This window comes from Poecile atricapillus, chromosome 1, assembly GCF_030490865.1.
Source record: "Poecile atricapillus isolate bPoeAtr1 chromosome 1, bPoeAtr1.hap1, whole genome shotgun sequence".
NCBI classification, from domain to species: domain Eukaryota; kingdom Metazoa; phylum Chordata; class Aves; order Passeriformes; family Paridae; genus Poecile; species Poecile atricapillus.
Genome location: NC_081249.1, coordinates 152,289,039 through 152,309,595, shown reverse-complemented (window position 1 = coordinate 152,309,595; position 20,557 = coordinate 152,289,039). Strand labels below are relative to the sequence as shown.

General features: G+C 36.3%; 1 protein-coding gene across 2 annotated transcripts in view; it reads left to right on the top strand.

Annotated features, from left to right (window-relative positions):
- Positions 1-20,557, top strand: part of STXBP6 (syntaxin binding protein 6) — a 105,470-nt gene that overhangs the window by 63,149 nt on the left and 21,764 nt on the right. For both annotated transcript variants that reach the window (XM_058829302.1, XM_058829301.1), the window contains exons 3-4: positions 16,484-16,614; positions 18,386-18,551. In XM_058829302.1, the coding sequence (XP_058685285.1) occupies positions 16,484-16,614; positions 18,386-18,551 (297 nt within the window). The remainder of the gene's footprint in view (positions 1-16,483; positions 16,615-18,385; positions 18,552-20,557) is intronic.

Genomic DNA, 20,557 nt, shown 5'->3' with positions numbered 1-20,557 from the left:
AATTAAACCTCATAAAGCAAGGGGTCCTATTCTTGATCTTCTATTCATGTATTTCGGGGTGAAGCACAACAGCTTTGGTTTTAGTAGGGCATCTTACCTAGCAGCAGAATGCTGGTCTGAGTGAGTGTAAGCTGAAACGGCTGTATTTGCCATGGGTCACTAACTGGGAATAGCTACCAGATGGAGAAGGTACTGGAAATTAGTATTTTTGAAACAGTGAAGGTTTCTCATTAGGAGAATTAGCCTGTAGGGTTGGCTGTGGGGGTTTTTTTCTCCCTTCCCCCACCCCCCCTTTTTAAGGTCTAACTGCTGTTATTAATGTATATTTAAGTAAGTAAGCTCATGAATATTGATAATTTTTTAAAATGTGTGTTTCTAGGAAATTTCTCTTAAATTTCACTCATGTAAGAGCAACTTATGTGATGTGATAGCTTTATTGCTACAGTCTTGGGATTTTGAAATATCCGGCTGATTTTCCGACCTTCATTGGGAGACAGGGTTAGACCTGCAGAAATTATTATAGCTGTCGACAATATGCTCTTATTGTAAATTCTTCAAAGCTGTGAAAGCAAGTCTTCAGAGTGTGAAGCAAATCCTGTGTTTTTTTAAGCACACAGATTTTAGCATTTTTGTTTCAAGCAATTAAAATTTTGATTGTGTTCCCAGCTTATAACTCTAATCTGAAATTTATTTATTCAGTAAGGTTCTAGGATGCAAAAGGAAGCAAAATAAAGGGTTGTTGAATAGGTTTGTCTTTGCAAGGACGAATTCATGATCCTTTTTATATTTTTTTTAATTGCTCCTATGGAAAAAGAATAAATGCTTTTCCTCCTCTCTAACAGAAATTCTTCAGCAACCATTCTGTTTAAATTTTTTTGTTTCTAAGGAATTCAGTAAATAGTATGTGTTTTCTAGAAGGAAAAGGTCTGGAAGTGCACTGTATTTTCTTGGTGGGTAGAGGACAGAGAAACCGGCTATAAAAGCACCACAGTTGGCTTGCTTTGAATTGTCTGTGTCTCCTTAAGATGGATGCTTATCTGAAACAAAACATTAAATGATTCATTGTTTATAGCTTATTTGTACGGAAAATTGATTCCTTACATTGAGAGAGCCAACCACAAAATATAAAACTTAATAATAAAATAGGTCTTGATGCAACATAGTTATCTCTGCCAGTCTGAACAAATCAAAGCAGTTATTTATTACTGAAGCAGGACACAGCTTGATACTGCATGGATGAAATTGTCCTCAATTTATACAAACAAAAAATATTAGCCTTAGGCCATGTGGCTAAGACAGTGGCCTGGAGCTCTTTTCTCCTGAAACATCGGGCAGAGACATGAAGCTCTGATCCAGTTATCTCTTGATGTCTGGGCCTGGCCGGCTGGGAAATGGTGCAGAAGAGAACTATTAGGAGAAAATAGATTGTGACAAAGCTCCTTGTCTGTTCTCGTTTTATCTTGACTTAAGAAGATTGTCATACCGTTGTCTCAGTGCTCTGATAGGAAAGGGAAGTGTTACATGTCTGAGCAGTGCAGACAGTAGCGGTGCGTGGTGTATAATACAAATGTGTGGCTCTAAGCATGGAGAAACGGTGATAGATGGGCTGCAGCCCTGGATCTCCCAGCCCCACTTCCTGAAACTGCATAGAGCTGAGCTCAGTAAAGTAAATAACCTTTGATTTGAAATGAGACTTCCACTTGCTCTTACCAGTTGTGCTTTAGACTTGTACAGTGTTCTTTTCACTGCTCAGCATTTTCCTTTAGCCACGTTGAGTCAATCTTTGTCAAATAATGATTATTTAATCTTCTCTCAATTTCATATTTCTTTCCTTTTTAGTATTGCATAATATATTCTGTTGAAGTGGTCAGTGATTCCTTTTAAAATTGACGATAGCACAATCTTCACAAACCTTTTGATTAATTTATTTGGTTTAGTATTTCTGGTTTTGCTTCCAAGCTTGAACTTTTTAAGCGGAGCTGTATGGATTTGTTGCTGTGGTACCAATAATGCCTTGTTCATAAAAGATTCAGCAGTATAGTTACCTTCCAGGCTAGAATAGTCACTCTTGAGTCTGTAAAATTCTCTGCATGAGAAAAAGGTATTACACAAGAATATTGGTTAAAGGGTTTTTTTTTCTTATGTAGATGGGTGTGGTCTTAATAGAATTGCACTGAGAAAAGAATCCTCTGATTGTGGCTATGCAGTCCTGTAAGTTCTTTAACCATGGCAAGGGGAGGAGAGGAGCAGGGGGCAAAGGAAGCACAGATAATTCAGTGTTAAATTCTCTGTACTGAGAATCAATGTAAAAGGATGTTATAATATAGAGGATGATGTGTTTCACGATAAGACATGCATTTTTCCTAATTTTAGGCATAACTTCAAAAATAAATATCCTGGTTAGAAATGCAGAATAATCAAACTCCTTACTAGAAACAGCCATTCTTTGGCTTCTACATAAGTCACTATTCTGTGAAGTAAGTCCTGATTCACCTCTTCAAGTGGCATTTAGGCATTAAAAACTAGAAATAGGTTGCTTGTAATGCTTACATTTATTTACTAACTGTACTGTTACACTGCTCTCCAGGACTTATTTTTTTATAAATTTGAGGATTCTTAATGAATCTTAACATTACTGGAACTGCTAATGATGCTGAAGTTACTTCTCTTCATACTTTGGCTGAACTTCGTTGTCCTTTTGCTTCTTAAACCCGTAAAACATCCAATCTTAAGTCCTCGGTATAGACAGTCATAAAAGGCTTGGTGTTGATTGCATCAGTTGATGAGTGGGTATAAAGGCCATATGTGTAAATTCAGATTGGCTGGGACTTATACCTCTTGACAGCCTGTCAAGCAGCTGGACAGATTGCAAAATATCATAGTCTGTGGAGAGGGACTTCATGTCTTCTGTCTTCAATAAATGGGAAAGTTCTCAGTAAAATAGGGTATCTTCAGTTAAGTCAGTTTTGCTTTTCATCTATTAATAGTGATACTTCTGAAACATAAAATTTCACTGTATTTAATTTTTTTTTAAATCTGAGTCATATTTTCTTTCTGGAATTATAAAAGTGTTATTCACTAAAATGGATTTTGAGGGATTAATTTTGTAATGTAAGTCACTGGACAAAGTTGTTGAAGATTAACCTAATTGACAAAATCTGCAACTTTCAAGGAAAGTTATTTTCTTCAAGAAGTTTTGACACTTATTTGTTGGCCAGCTCTCATCCCATGATTTTTGAATGTTAAGTTAAAACAGTAGCTATGTGTGCCATTGATCTATAAGTATACCTTTTTCTTTCTTAATGCTTTTGAGCTCAGAAGTCAGTACATGTTAATTACATTCTGAATGTTATGACTTCAGTTCTTAGTTCATTGTTTGATCACATGGCAAATGTAATTTCAGAGGATGTTAGTCACTAAACTTTTTTTTTTACATCTACTTAACATCTGTATCATTAATTGATTTACCAGGAATTTACTAATCTGCAGTGGAAATACATAGCATTACTAATGGGAGGTGAAGAAAGTAGTGTCAGTTTACTTTATGATTGCGTCATTGGAAAGGCTATTTTTAGGCTATTGAAAGAATATAAAAATCTGGGGCAATAATTAACTTCATACATTTGTACACTTGAATATATTGCTCTAGTATGGAGATTGGCAACAAAGAGGCATATAATGTGGTAAAATCTGTAAGTATCTTCTAAATCCTTAATTTATGTAGAATATGCAGAAATAGTTAATGGAATATCTTAAGGGAAGTGCTTTGCTGTAACTTCTGATCAGTGTTCAGAATTTACTTTATGAATTGCCAAAGCTGAATATGAGTGCATGTGTTGCAGTGATACTGATTTTGAAAAGGTATTATTCAGGACACAGTCAAGTTTTTTTGTCTGCAGCTATTAAAAAATAATTTAAGTAATGCAACTGTATTTTCATTAATTTATTTATAATTAAATTTTATATTGGACTTTTTTATTTTGAAAAGGCCAGTTACTGTCTTTTGAGGAGAGCATGGCTACCTCCTCGTCTCTGTAGCTACCACTATGAAGGTTTTATATGTTCAATACTTTTGGCAAGCTTAAAGAATTTTATTTCACAAAGGGTAAAGGCTTAAGGAAACTGAAAATCCTATGGACGTATTACTGCCACTGCTGTAGCTCAAGTTAAAGCCATTCTGTTCATGTCTTAAGCAGCAAATTTTAATGTAGATCCAAGCCCTTGAAAAACACACTGTTATATTTAAACTAAGCAATTTACAGTCAAGATGACAGATTTTCTTCTTTGCTATGCCATTTATCTGGTTTTATCAATGAGTATTTATGGATTACTCTAACAGGTTAATTACAGGACAGCCTTCATGGACTAGGCAGCAGACAAGCCAACAGTCATGGTGATTCTTGGCTGTAACTATGCAGTGGGAGAAAGCTATTAGCAGCAAATTTACAAGCTATGAGGCTTAGAGTAATAGATTATATTAATACTGTGTATTAGAGGACAGAAGAATCAAGCAAATTCTCTACTACAGGTAAAACATCAAAAGAGACAGAGGAACTTTTCTTTCAGAATGGGAATTTTCTGTATTAAAGGTATATAAAGCAGAGAATAAGAAATATATTCCCAAGAAGTCATAACCAACTGACAAAAACCCTCTGTTTATAAAGGCAACTGCAAATACAAAAATGCATGTAAGTTGCATAGTAATAAATTTCATACAAGAAAAATAGCAACTGTTTTGTATATGTTGAAAATCCAGTTGTTAGTCCTAGTGTTTGGAGATTCTTCTGTTTCTTTATACAAAGATTAATATTGAATGGGGGGAAGAGAAAAAACGCGTATTCTGGTAGAAATACTATGGGTTTTTTCTTTTACTTTATTCACGTACCTTAATGTGCTTGCAGTTTTTACAGAGTGGTCAGCACAGTAAAAATGACTGACATAAATGTTAAGGAAATAGAATTTGATCAGAAGTAAATGCTGACACCAAGTAAAAGTGCAGTTAAGTTGAGTAACAGAATTATTTCTGAGTAGTATGTAATTTCTATGTATTTTTAGAGTCCATTCAAGCTCTCACTATAAGCTTATGGAAAAATTACTTAAATTGAAAGTTGTAAATCAAATTTAATTTGAAAATCTGCTCAGTGCTAGGCCCTTAAACACTATGTTTGGCATTACATAATTGGTCTGATTTTAAGTGTTAGACCATGAGCTTTCAATAATTAATGCTGAAGTAAAATATTGGCGAGGGTAAAATTATGCAAAACACTAAAAGACGAAATGTCTGTAGCTCCCTATTCTACATTACAGCAGTAAATTGGCTTGTAAAAGAATTTATGAATACCTGAGTAGATCTGATATCACTCACTTACATGGGAATAGAGTCATGCAGCAGTGTAGCACAGCTTTCACTGTCCTTGTAGGCAGATGGGGTAACTGGTATAGGACAGGTGGACTATGAGGTGAGGGGAAGAGCTGAGAGGACCACAGGGCTCAAAGGTGTGATCCTGTATCTACTCAGTGTCTTAATGGGATAGCTGCTGATCCTGGAGCCAGTCCAGTTCATGTCCCTTACCATTACTAGGATAGCAGAATGTGCTGTGTCCCTCGGGTTTGCAGGTGACTGATGACGAAATTGGTGGGGAAGGATGTAGGATTTTAATGAGATGGCTCTAGATGTGGGAATGGGGCAATAGGAAGGGACTTTGTGTTGTTTGGCCAAGACAACCTGTGCGAAATCTTGCACCTGGTCTGGACTAATCCACTGCTTGGGGTGGAGGGCTGCCTGTCAAGTCTGGAGAGGACAGGGGAAAAAAATCACCACAGAGACGTGAAGTTCTTAATTTGGTTTACTATCTTTTGCAGTTAAGCAACCTGACTGAATGATAACGTTCGCCCCACTTTGAGCAGGGGTTTGACTAGGTGACCTCTAGAGGTCAGATTCACTTCTGTGATTCTGAATTGTATAAATGAGCAGGCAGCTATGGAAGAACTCTGGCATGTTTTGACAAAGTAATTCCAGTCTGTCATGAAATCAGGAGTGTTTTGGTTATCTGAGTACTGTGCACAGGCTTCTTTAAAGCTTCATGATGGAATTGGTACAAGCAGCAAAACCTTTCCTAGAGAAAGAGCAGAATATTAGATTCAGATTAAATCTCTGTCAACAAGTTGGGTGCCTTTCAAAGACTGTCACAAATACTAGTGGACATTTTTTTCCTGAAGATTGAGTTTGGATATCTCTCTTAGTCCTGAATCGACTTTGCTCTGAATGACAAGTACAATACATAAGAACTAGGATGCTGATAAATGCAAGACATCTAATGAGAGATGAAAGGTTCTATCAAAAAAACCCAAAAAAACCTAACTTGGTTTTATACTTGCTCCAGATAAGTATTGCCAAAAGTATCTGCTCAATCATAAATTAGTTGGTTATCTTTTCCAAAATTTAGCAGTGTAGTATGGCAAGATTGGAACAATATTATGCTGTGAGAGAAATTGCATTTGATTTTAACTTTCCAGAGTAATTTCCATGAGGAGATCTCACAGTCAAGTCTTAATTATTAAACTTGGTATTTGAATATTACTTTGCTTTTCAGTGGTGGATGTCACATGTTAGTTCTGGAACAGTTGGATGGACATGGTTTTATTTGGCTTGTTTCTGTATCCTGCTGTAGAATGGTTGGACCTGATGTGTTCTGCTTTAGGTTAAGTGTGGCAACAGATGTATGAAAGTGAACACAAATTACCTCTTATTTCTCATGATTTAGGCAGCAAGTATGCTGAGCCTTCTCAAGAGATTGTGGTAGATACAAGAAGCAGCCTTAGGTAGATACAAGAAGAAGTTTAAGGTCTTCCATTTTAAACAAATCAGAATAATTATTTTCATCTGGTCTTGTTTAAACCTTCTAGTGTCTGGCTGGAAGAAATCAAATGCATTTTCCATATCAAGTGTGTTTCCAGAATTTCTTGTAAAACATGTAGCATGATATATGCTATTCACCCTGTTACCTCCAATGCACTGCAAAGGACTGAAAAAAGTCAGTCACGAGACAATACAATGTCATGAGACAAAAAAGCTGCAATGTCAGATTTCATTTTTCAGATTGTGCATGTCTTTAGATCTGCTTGTGTTTAGAGTTCATAAATTTAAATATATAGTTTTAGAAAACATGTTGATATTTTTGGTGGGTTTTTTCACATTTTAACAGTCTTGCCAGATATTGAATTTGCCTTATTGTATGCTAGTCTGAACCTCAGTTTCTACTAGAGGAAAGCTGAAAATCAGTTAGAAGGGTTAAGTACAGGGAGATGTAATGAGCAGTTCATCCAGTGTAAAATACACCCCTCTGATTGCATTTTGCAGTGAATACATAGTGACAGTAGTAGGAACAAACCTTCAAGGTGTTACAGTGCTGCTTGTAGTATCAGTTCTCTCTATGCTCAGGTTGTTGGCAATTTTTCAGCATTTCTTCATACCCAGACTGTTCTTAGGGCCTTTTTTATTTTTTTCACCCCTCCCCCCTTTAAAGTGATTCTGCTGTATTTCTCCCAGTTTGGAGGATTATCTGTTCTCCAGATGCTAATTTGGCTTAGGGATTTTTTTATTTTTTTTTTCACTATTGCAACGTTGTATTTTTCCTCTCCGGATATATGGAAGAGCTTTTTTTAAATTTGACTGCAGTAGTACTAATGTTCCCTGTTGAACCGCCCACCAAGACAGCAGGCAGCTCCATCCACTATAGATCTTGTACCAGCATTCACATCCTGGCTGGAAGCTGGGGGGCATGTCTGGTGTCTCAGGTTCTAACTGCTGGGTGTCCTAGACAGTGCAACTGCTTTAAGTATTTGAGATTATAGATCTCTCTGATCCAGACTTGCTATATATGTAATGCCTGTTCTCTGGGTGGGTTTTTTCTCCTTTCACAGACTTTCAGACTTTCAGACATTTATCTGCTTCAGAATATCTTTAGTCTTAACCTTTCGAATGTAGGAGAAATCCGGATCTGAGGAACAGCCCTTTTTTTTTCCTTCCACCTGTTTTAAATTTGGCTATAAATATAAATGTATTACTAATACACAAAATCTGCAAAAGAAAATAATTGGTTTTTTGCCTCTGAAGGGCTGTTATTAGTGTACTGTGTCTAGGAACACTATGGATGTTGCTTTAAAAAAAATATTCTTCCCTCAGTGTAAGTTTCCTTTACATTATCCTTTGTGTACTGTCAACTCATTTACACTTTCACTGTCTGTTTTCTGGTAGGAAATTGGTCCAGTATAGGCAGGCAAAATACACACTTTCAAATAATTCATACTTATGTACTCATGCAGATAAAATCCTATTGTTCGAGTACTTTAAAACAAAAAAACAGACATGGGTTTATTTCTGGCTTTCTGGCAGTTTTTTGTTTCAGGTTTTTTTTTTTTGTTTGTTTGTTTGTTTTGTTTTTTTTGATAATTGGTACTTGGTAAAGTGAGATTGGAATGTACATCTGTAGTAGTAACCTCTATTGTTGGCATTTACAGATAGTGGACAAAATTAGTTTAGTCTGCACAGACTTGTTAAATAACACTTCATTATTGACCTGGAACCCAAACTAAAACTTTAAAATGGTTCCAAACTGAAATTTATTTTCTCTTTTGGCTTCATATCACGTTTCAGCCATACCTTTAGGTACCTCCCCACTGATATATTTCTGGGATGTTTTTTTGGCTTGGGGCTGTGTGTTTGTGTGCATTTCAATTTCTTCATAGCCTTAAGTGGTTGAAGTCTTGACAGACTTTTTTAGTTGTTTATATTGAGATTTAAATGTTTTCATACGACATGTGTATGTAAAGGCTTCTCTAGAACTCTCTCCAGCAGTCTGAGTTGTAAATGAATGGAATAATTTGCCCACTGCTGTTCAGACTTAGGCCATTGTATAGCAAATGCTGGGGATTTTGTCTTGAATAGCTGTAATAGTTCTTTATTGCATCTGCTCATAGAAAATACTTTTTTTTTAGTAGCAGTCTCATCTGCTGTATTTTAGGTCATTGATTCCGTGCAAAATCAAGAAAAACACAGTTTGCTAAGTAACTTTAAAAGCTCCAGTAAACCCTCTACCCTGTTAAAACAGGATTCTCTTACAATATAGGATCTTAAAAGTCGTTGACCAATTTGTTTCAGAACCTGAAGCCTCTCAAGTTATCTCAGCAAGCTTAGAAATGGAGCACTATTTGTTAAATACCGTGTTCTTTGTATGAGTTACTGAGTAACAAATTCAGGCTTTAATTTTCCAGAGCCTCTTCCTGCCTCTCAGGACACTTGCTGTGAAGTTCAAACATTGTTTTCAGGCTGGTGAGGTAATTCCTAGTGTACTCTCTGCTGCAGATGCACATCTGTTAACTTGTATGGGAATTATGCCAAATTCCACTTAAGTTCACAAGTACTTTTGTGGAACTGATTGGAATTGGTTCCTCACAGTTTCAGGTGCTGAAGTGACCAGAATGTGATAAAAGAACAACCCACACACATATTCACAATGGTCTGTATCTTGAGCCTTGATTTTTAAGCTAAATTGAAGTGAGATTTTCTGCAGTGAGCATAAATGCTTACAAGGTGATTTTAAAGTATCGTGTTCAGCAAAGTCTCTGTAGGATGCTGCCTTCCTTTTAAGGAAAAGAGAGCAAAAACGATTGAAGGTATGAATGATCCAGACAAATAGAGTGAACTGAAATTCTCAATCACCAAATATTCTCCAATTAAGGGACAAACCTCTATTGTACCAGGACAAGGTGAACTACTAATATAAAATGCTCTAGGTCAGGATCAGCAAGAGCTCTATTCTAATTGAGAGGTCCCTAATAAAGATTTTGGTGTCTGGGTTGTGAGAAATTTGTCGTTCTTCCCTGGGACCTGGCTGGAATATCTGTTACCTTTCCTTACAGTAACCCTGCCTCGGTAGATCTGCCTGAGCACCATCCTGTCCTCTCAACTAAGTTTTAACTAAAAACATACACACAATAGATCTGCTGGTTTTGACTAGAAAGATCTTGTGTCCTCAAATGTGACTGTGTGCCGGAAAAAGGAGGTGGGAAAAGTTTTGAAAGTTGGCTGCATCGCAATATAAAGTAGTAAAAGGCAATTCAAACAAAACCTGGAAGTTCAGTCATCATTCTGGAAGTGAAAAAGTGTTTAATAAGATTCCTTTCCAGATATTTGCAGTTAAGCAGAAGCTCTCTCTCTGGTGACAAAATGAAGTCTGCCATTCTTGCCACTGTTGCCTACATTTGTCTATATAACTGCCACTAGGAAAAGCAGTTGGCTTGATATCAGTAACTTAAACTATATGGCTGTTGTATTTGAAAAATAATTTAAGCAAGATATCAATTTAAAACTGAAAATTTTATATATTTCTATCTTTAAAATTTTGATAAAAAAGAAAGATGAGTCTTCTGTAATGGATATGAATGATGGGGGCTTCAGGTGCTTGAATAGCCAAAATCTGTTTTTGAGGATAAGTATTTACATGGTTCTGTGAAAAAGAAATATCACTGGGGAAAAAACAAAAGGCAAGATATTCTGCCTCTAAGCAGCATTTTTTTGTTAATACAGTCATGTTGGAAGGCAAATAGGCAGTCACTTTGGGCATGTAACACTTCATGGTGTCAGATGCATGAATGAAAAAAACGTACTTTTTCATTGCAACTCAAAGCACTATTAAAATTTTTTGTTTTGTTTCTTTTTGTTTTTTTTGTTTGGTTGGTTGTTTTGTTTTGTTACATTTAAAGTAACCAGAACACTTTTTTGTCGAGTCCTTTATCTTGGGAAGATACAATACATATCTTTACCTGAATTTCCCGGTTAACCAATTTTTTTAATACTTGATTTTACTTTCACTATTCAACAGATAAAGATAACTTGCATGTAGAAAGAAAATTTATTACTTATATAAAACTACCTTTTGAACAATGTATGAATATATGCTAATTAAGAGAACAGCACTTCCATACGTTTTTGTCCTGAAGCATGAGGCTGGCAATTTGTTATGGGCAGTGATGGAGTGGAGCTGATTTGAGCAGACAGATGATGCATATTGTTATCTGAACTGTTGGGAAGGGCTGTGGGAAAACTACTATGTGTTTAGACTTAGGAGTAGTTTGCCTCTTTTGTATCTGAAAGCTTCTCTTTTTTCCAATTTGATGTCAAAACATTATGCTGTGCCTAAAGAAACAGAAGGAATTAATGTTTGGTTACACTGCTGTGTATTTAGGGCCACTTACATCCTCATGTCCTATTTGGCAAGTGAAGAAGGTGGGACTGTGCTGCTTGTCCCTGCTTTCAGCTCCTTACATTCCAGATGGTGAGAAAGCAGCACTGTCAAATGAAGGAAAGAGGAAATATGGGCAAAAAATAGGAGATGTCATTCTGAGAAGTCAGGCCTTGACTTATGAACATTTTGACACTGGGCAAGACTTGACCAGCAAGCGGGAATTTAAACCTGCCCCAGTTTTAGCTGGTCTTGTTTATTTTCAGTGAGGCTAGCTGTCTTTTTCTGCAAACGTATCCTTTCTTCTCTCTGTACCTAAAAAAAAATTAATCCTGGAAGTGGCAACATAAGTCTTGAGTTCGTTTTACCACCGTCTTCTCAGAGCATCCCTTTGTAATATGGAAAATAGAAGTCTAAGAAGTGTGGCAGGTGTGCAGGAGGTAATAGTTGGACGATCGCAGTGGGAAGGCTCAAATTTCTAGAATTAATTCAGGCTGCACATTAAATCAGTATTAGTTGAAACTGTTCTGAGAAAACACGAAACACTACAAGTTTTGGTGCTCAAACTCAAAGCTGGTATTAATAGGTAGCAAAGCTCACAACCATCATGGAAAGCAGACTGGAAATAGTTTTCCTAAAATTCATATGATATACTAAGTTTCATGTATCTGGATCTTATTCCTCACTAAGTCAGAATGCACCTGTTTGTTCCATCTTAGTTCTCAGCTTCTACAATTTTTCTGGTTGTAGGCAAGTTATTGTAGGAAAATCTGGAAGTTGCTTGCCAGGACCATGTTTTGGGGACCATGTCACCTGAACAGTAGTAGCTTGAACTACCTTACAACCTTGTAGAACAGAGTAATACAAACTTCTACTATCATAAGGGTTATGAGGATATGTTATTTAGTGTCTTTTCCCCAGCCTAGTCTTCATTTCCTTTCTTTGGGAAGAAAACAGGGAGGGTAAGATTTTAAAATATGGAGAAAACAATTGTAAGGTTGTCTTGGTGACAGAAGGAAAAGCTTCTTATGTTGGAGGAATAGAAATAAATCATCTTTTATCTCATGTATCATTTTAAATTAAAAATCATTTTGTCATCATTTATCTCATGTATTTTGTCCACACTGCTACAGCTTCTTATTTTGAAGACATGGTGTTACAGTTTTAAGAAAAGGCAAAGCAAGCAAAAAACCCACTTAAAATTGAAGTATAACTTACATTGGCTTTTATTAAGATAGATAATGATTATGTAAGATCCTAGAAAAAATACATAAATGATTTGTCAATGAGGAAGTGTCTCTAGATGTATGCAATTACTTCCACATTTTTTTAGAAAATAGTTTTTACATGTTTGCAAGATAACTCCCACTCAGTGGCTGGGGAAGTGCTTTAGCTTTTTAAGCAACATAATGAGCAGCTAGCGAGGATGGTTTTCTGGGCTGCCAAAGGATTTCTCAGAGTTGCAGTGGCTGCCATATCACTGTCAAGCTATCATGGATAAGTGATGGTTTTAAAGCATGTTTGGTGGGTTCATGAGTGGCTGGGTTTTTGAATGCTACAGAAATGCTAGCTGTTTCCTAAAATACTAATACACAAAAGGTGAAATGCAACTAAGATCTCTTTGGCTGTGCACAGTAATCATGAGTAAAGGAGGAACTACTGTTTTCCCAAGAGGATTGCATCATTTAGCTTAAGACTGAATTTCTGCCTAAGGTGATGACATACCCAAGATCCTTGTAGGTTCCTTCATAGAAGAGTAGCCCTCTTGGCCTCTCCCAGAATTATGTGATTGATGATACAGGAACAATCATCTAATCAAGATGCCTTTTATAGTTCATCACTAATAGGCATTTTCAGGAGTTGATGAAGTTTGAAAATGTAATGTGAATCTTTCACTGTAGTACAGAGCACTAATGGTTCCGAATGAAGTCAAAGCTGCTGTTCATTGATTATTAAAAGTGCTATATGGAGAAGTTTAGAGAAGTAGATTTTGGTTATGTCAGATGACCCAGTTTATGGAGATGCTGAGATTAGACATTTAGTGTGTAAGTATCATCTGTAAAATTGGTGTTCTCACCTTGAAAGATGCAATGTCCCCTGTTTTGAAGAGCACTTGAATGTATGTCATGTAGAAGTGCTCAGAACAATAAGAAGCTTGCTCTATTGAAGTTTAAGACTATAAATTTCATGATGGGTTATCCATGAGACTTGGAGGGGGAAAACAAGTGTTTGATCACACAATCTGTCTAGTGCTTCCTAGTGTCAAACCCTTTGTTTTGTAGAGCTGCTAGTTTATTTTTATGTGTGACTTACATATAGTATGCACAATTTTCTTTTTAATGCATAACTCATTTAGTAGTAGATCATAGCCCATTTTGCATGGAAAGAGAATAATCCACAGGCCATAAAAGTTGAGCCACTGTTAAATAGCTTTTGATTAGTACTGCTTTGTAGAATATATGAAACTTGGTCTAGTAGAATGGTGTAAAGAGTTTCAAAGCGATCACTGGAGCTGACAAAAAAGACATGAATACATACAAAGATTAAATTTAGAGAAGATAGGCACATAAACTTGTACAGCTTTTGAGTTTGTTTCCCACTCAGTACTGTGTGGATTTGAAGTAGAAACAGAACCTGTGTATACCCCTTAGGTATAGCTGGGGTTTGTGACATCCCTGCTTATTGGGATTGTTATGTTTGCATGCCTAGCCCATGGAATACGCAATGATTCTTTAATACTAATCTCACTTCTTAGTAATAGCAGCCTTTGCATTTCAGTAGTCATTTAGGTCTAATTTTGCTGTTACCTTTCTGATACTACATTGATCTTCTGTGTTCTGTACCATTTGATGTAAGATTCTAAATCATTACTTCACCATGCACGTTTGGCTCTCAGTGCTTCCACGGTCAATGAGATTTCTGGCAATCCGTTTCCTACATTCTTGTCAATAGGCTGATTAATATACTGAGTCCATTTGTGCTTTCCATTCCAAGACAGCTTCTTAAAAACAATTATCTGCCTTGTGGAATGGTAGTATCTCTTTTTTTTCTTTTTTTTCGCTACTAAAATTTCCTTGGAATTAATTTTCTGTTTATTAAGTTTAGTTCTCATAGGGGTATTTGGACTTTCACAGACACACACAGAACTGAAAACATCTAAATCTGAGATATTGAAAAGAGCTTTTCATATTAATCTGTTTTTGTTAATCTATTCTAAAGTGCCTTTAACATCAAGACACTGATCTGTGCATTTTTAAATTTTCATCCAGAGAACCAGTATTAACTGTATAAGTTCATGGAATGATAAGGTATTACATCGTATTTACTTACAGTTTAGCTGAGTCCCTGGGCACAGAAGTGCACGCAGCATGCATTTTCAGAGTGGGAAGCCTCTTACTTTTCCTAGTTATTTGGGCAAATGAAGTGCACAAAAATAAGCAAGCTTGCTGTTTAAGTCTTGATTATTTTAGAAGCTTTCTTTAACTGCCAGCATGTAAAAGCAGAGAAAAGCGACTTTTCCAATAATACTCTTATTTGGCAAACCATATGGGTAAAATTATTTTTGGAAAGAGTTTAAGTAGAAAAAAAAAAAAAAGATGACACATCAGCTTTAGTAGATTATGCAATACAATGATTATACAAACTATTTCTTCACAGAAAGTGGAAATGTGTTTGGGAGTGACTTAACATGCAGCAACAGATAAGTAACATGTAAATAAAATATACATTTGACTACAGGAAGTGTAAAAGATGCTTCTAGAACTTCCATGGAGTTATACTGATTAAAAGAATATTTGTTTAGAGGAAACATCTAATGCACGAAGTCAGTTTTCCTGCTGTTGAAAAGTTACCCTTATTAAGTACTCTTTGAAAACCCAATTTGGACTTAATGATACACTAATTTGAGCGTTATATTGCCTTTTTTAATTTTTTCCAAAATCAGAGAAGTCATCTTCTTTGTGGTTTTTAACATACCTTTTGTTTATAATAAGTAATATCGTTCTTATTCATGGTTGTTGTTTGTGATACCTTAATATTTGGAAGGGGAGGTGTCAAGCAAACTCTTTTCCTTAATTCTTATACCTGTGTTTTTCACAAACTATTGTCGGATGGATGGATTGATGGATTTACAGTGGAGTAGGTGCATATACTCCCTGTATATGAGACCTGTGTCTCTTGACTGGCAACCAAACGTTGCAAATGTTGGTGGTGTTACACAAGCATGACCTAGATGTGCTGTGTTGTGAAAAGACTGGAAAAACATTTTATTTTTTTCAATCAGCAATATGAAATTCAGTCTAAAGTAACAGGTTTTTTTAATAAGGTGAATATACTTACATGGTCATATGTTCGGGGATTTTTTTCCCCTTCTGTTTCCTAAATTGAGAAGATGAGAAAGAAATTATTAATACTCAGTGCTTAATATGAGAAACATAAGCAAATTAGTGAAATTTACTTATGGGGGAAAATAGGGAAAAAAGAACAGTAAGGGAATTGATGGTGCAACTCTCCTGTGAGGAAAGTCTGAGAGAATTGGGCTTGTTCAGCCTGAAGAAGAGAATGCTTTGGAATGACCTAATTGCAGCCTTCCAGTACCTGAGAGCCTACAAGAGGTCTGGAGGGGGACTTTTGACAAGAGCATGTAGTGATAGGACAAAGGGAAATGGCTTCACAGTGGAAGAAAGTAGATTTATGTTAGATATTAGAAAAAAAAAAATCTTTACTGGGAGGGTGGTGGGGCACTGGAACAGATTGCCTGGAGAGGTGGCTGATGCCCTGTCACTGAAGGTGTTTAGGACAGACTGGATGGAGCAACCTGGTCTAGTGACAGGTGTCCCTGACCATGGCAGAGAGATAGGAACTGGATGATCTTTAAGGTCCCTTCCAATCCAAGCTGTTCTGTGATTCTGTGATTGTAAGAATGGAATGGAAAGATGTTTGTTGTCATTCTGGGGTTTTTTACAGGATGTTGGTAACTTAAATTGATAATGGCTGAAGTACATCCAATTTGGACAGCTTGTTTGGCATCTTACCACCATTCTGACAATAAGGAATATGCTTTTCGGTGTAGGTTGTTCTGGAAAGAGAGTGCATTCTTACTGTCAGAATTGGTGACATGTATTTGCTTCGTGGGACACTGTAGAAAATACACCAACAAAACAGCTACTGCTAAGTGAAGTAAACAGCATGTTCCTGAATCACAAAGCCCATTTCAGTTATATGTTTTTCTGTATGTTCAGTGACGAACAAGAAACCAGCTCAAGCATCTATTACGAAGGTGAAACAATTTGAAGGCTCCACGTCATTTGTCAGGAGAACACAGTGGATGCTCGAGCAGCTTCGCCAGGTCAATGGTATAGACCCTAATCGGGTGAGTTTGAACAGTTTTCTAGAAGGTGAAAATTGAGCTCTTAGGTCACTGATTTGTGAACCAGGCGTTCCTTCTATTCAAAAGGCATCTGAAAATCTAAGATACAGGTTTAAGTTCAAATTCTCAAAAAATAACTAAGTGGAATATGTGAAGTAAGTTTTAATGGGAAGAGGCTAAAACTCACATCATATGGGTTTTTTCTTCTTGTCTTTCCATACTTTTCTTACTAATTTCTCTTTTCTATGTAAAGAGCAAAGTATGAGCCTTGTTTGCTTCAGCTTTAAGCCTCTTGGGGTCTACTTTGGCATGCAGCTGTGCTGTGAGATAGAGCAATAGGTACAAGCAAGTACAGAAGAGGTTGCTGAGATTCAAGTTTGTGAAATGTTGTGAATCCTGCATTTTTTTCTAGGACAGTCCTCTCCTCAGATATTTCAGCATTTCTCATCTTATGCTAGAAAATATAGTTCTTTATCTTCAAATAGCAAGTGAACATTGATTTAAACAAAAAACTACTTAAAATAAAACAAATCAACCCTATATTAAATACCAGTGGAGTTATTCCTTTAATTTGGACTATACAGCCCACTTTGTGCTATCTCAAGACAAAGTTGTACTAAAATGTGTTAGGCTTATGAATACAATTCTCCAGAACTAAAACAGCATAATTAGAAGTTAAAAATGTGGCTCATACTATGTGCTCACAAAGTGATTTAGTGTTCTTTTTATAGCAAAATATTTTTGTGAATAACTTCCTTGGTTCCTTCAAAGTTGTGCTCTGACCTAAGCGTCTTAACTATGGTGCACCAAATTCTGTCACTACCCAAGTCATGGTTAGTACCCAAGTGCCAAGTACCAAGTCTAGTTACTACCTAAAGACTTGGTACAAAAAAGAAACCCTTGGCCACTACCCTGTGAAATGCAAGGAGTGGAATTATATTTTCTGTGGGTAAAGGAGCTATGAAAACAAGCAAAATGACAAACAGGTAAGGCATAAGAGTTTTAGACCCTTCTACAGCATTTACTGTGCAGCTATGTATACCTAACAAATTGAAAGTCCTACCAAGCTCTTAAGCTTAGAAATGTTTCTTTTAAACTCATCTCCCTGTGAATTCCTAGTGTCATCAGTTAGAAAAGACCATTTACCAGATTAGAGTGCAAAACAATGTTTCAAAAATATTAAATATATAGCACAACTTCTTGCATAAAATCCTTTTATTTTGACAGCCAAATCTGGTATAAAGCTGCACTGTGATTTGTTCTGGGAGTGGCGTTTTGTTCACATGATCCTGCGTCTTTTGCAACACTTTGTGAAAATGCCTTAAATGCAATAACTAGGATTTGTTGTTTACTTAGGACTTTGCTTATTTGTTTGGTTGAGCATGGAGAGCAGAGCCACATCTTCTATAACATAATGTGTCCATAGATTTTGTGTTGAGAGGCATGAATGCTTGCATAATATGGAAGACCCAAATATATATCTGAAGATAGAAAGGGTTTCTTATGAGAATTTGACTTTTACTGTTTTGATATAAATTTTTGTTTTCAGATATTTTTGCTATAGCTGACTATTCCTCATTAAAAATAACAGTAGGAAAAAAAAATTCCTGCCTCTTTGGTCTTTTTCATTCAAAAATATGCGGTAATACCAGGATGGTTATTAGTTGCATAAACTTTCTGCTTTTTGCAACACAATGCATTGTAAAAAATACCTTTCTCCAAATCATTTTTAAAACTTGAATAAGTCTGGTTTTTGTTTTTTTTTTTCTTCTAGGATTCCCCAGAATTTGATTTACTGTTTGAAAATGCATTTGACCAATGGGTAGCAAACACAGCTTCAGAAAAATGCACATTCTTTCAGGTTCTACATCACACTTGTCAGAGATACCTTACAGACAAAAAGCCAGAATTTATTAACTGCCAATCTAAAATTATGGGAGGTAAGTGAATCAAAGCTTAATACTTTGCAGTTGGACATTAAATGATTTGCATGTGATTTATTCAGTGTTCAGATAGGCTTGCAGCCTAATGACATCTTGAAATCATGGGTCTGAACGTGCTAACTTAGGCAGTAAACTTCTAGGTTTTTCAGCATTTCTCCAACAAGCACCACTTCTCAGTCTTCTGTTACCATTTCATTCCTTTCATTTTAGCTACTGAAACCTGTAACAGATACTGAAACTGATAGCTTTGCCAATCAATCGTTTTCTCTTAGTGTCTTCACAAGCTAAGAAAAAATGTGCAGAATTCCTTGTCTTCTGTCATTCTTTCCTTTTCCACATTTATAAGATTTCCTTAGTTTTCTTTTTGGTGTGGTGGTGAGGACGGAGCTGCATTAATGTGTGAAGATGCACTCTACGATTTTTCTATTTCATATGTGAAGTCTCATGTTGGTTATCTGTTTGCTAATGTTTCTCACTTCAATCCTTCCTGCAAGTAAGTTGTTATTAATAAACCACAATACATTTTGCCTTTGAACTTGTATTGTTCTCCTAAGCTTGACCTGTCCAAAATTAAGCTCCTGGTTCAATTGTCCCGGTTATTTACTTTATCCTAAATAAGTGTTGTCACAGTGGAAAAAAAACTGCCACTGAGATTCATAAATATATGCTTAACTTCTACTTTTTCAACAAGCACTAGACCCTACCATGTCCCATGAAGAACACCCACATTCTCCTTGTGACAACTTTCTAGATAAAGTGGGAATATTCTGTAATTCTCTGATAGCAGCTGGTGGCCATTTCCATATTCCTTGCATGTCCTTCTGACTGGGCACAGGTCCAGTCTGTGTCTGTGTGTGTACAATGCAGTGCTGCATAGAGACATTGTATAGGAACTAATAAATCTCCTCATGGATACAGTGCTTCTGCTGTTCTTCACACTATCAACTTTTTCTTCACACTGTGTGATACACTCCCTGTGGGTAGGTTTAAATTTGACAGGAACTGCAAGAACTGTAAACCAAGTAATAGTTGACCCTAAATTTAAGTGACTTGCTGTGTCAGCATCACTAAGCCAGCTGTTTGTATCAAAACCCATTTAGTCCAAAACCTGAAATACCAAGAGGTATTTTCTGGAAAATATGTTGAAATGTGTTGTCAAGCTCGAATTCATCCTGAGTGCAGAAAGTAAGGTGCAGATGTAGCTAAGCAAACCAAAGAACGTACACATGAGAATATAACTTGAAATTTATTATATCCAGTTGATAATTTACAACTTGGATTTTTTTTGTTGTTACTGTTAGGTTGGAGTATTTTGCTAACTAGTCCAAGCAATATATTCAAATCATACTTAAATCTTAGTGTGGTCACATTTCAAGATGAGGCTTGTCACTTCATCCCCTCAACCAAGGTAGCATAACATTTTAAGTGATGTTCTTGTGAACTTTCTGGGGATGTGAAAAGTAATACTTTTTCTTTTGGATGGTTAGCCAGTTTAACTTCTAATACTCTACAAAAATTTTTAAAAGCAAACTATGGACCATATGTTTTACTAAATCATTATACAGGTATGTCCTTCATATGTGTAATGTATATCCTGTAGCTCATGCATATTTTCAAAAATGAAAAAAATTGCCACCAAAGAGCACTTTTTCCTAAGTGAAACTGAAGATGAAAGAACTTGAAGGGCTTGTTTAGAAGCCTACTTATCTTACTGAACCTTATTCCTTCCTACAGGATAAGAGTGAAGAAAGTAAAATTCATGCTGCTCCTGTTTCTGCAGGAAGTGCTTAGGAGCTTAGCTTCAAATAAATAAGGGTGTTCCTGTGGAGCTCCAGACCCTCTTCATGGCCTTCCTCCTTTTACCTCCTTTCTTTCTCACACACACACACAGACACACATACGCTTCCCCCTAAAGACCACAGCCCTGGCACTGACTCTCCTTCTGCAGAATCGTTTTTTGCCTTATTTTTATTTGTGTTTTGTGAAAGTATAGTCTGCAGAGT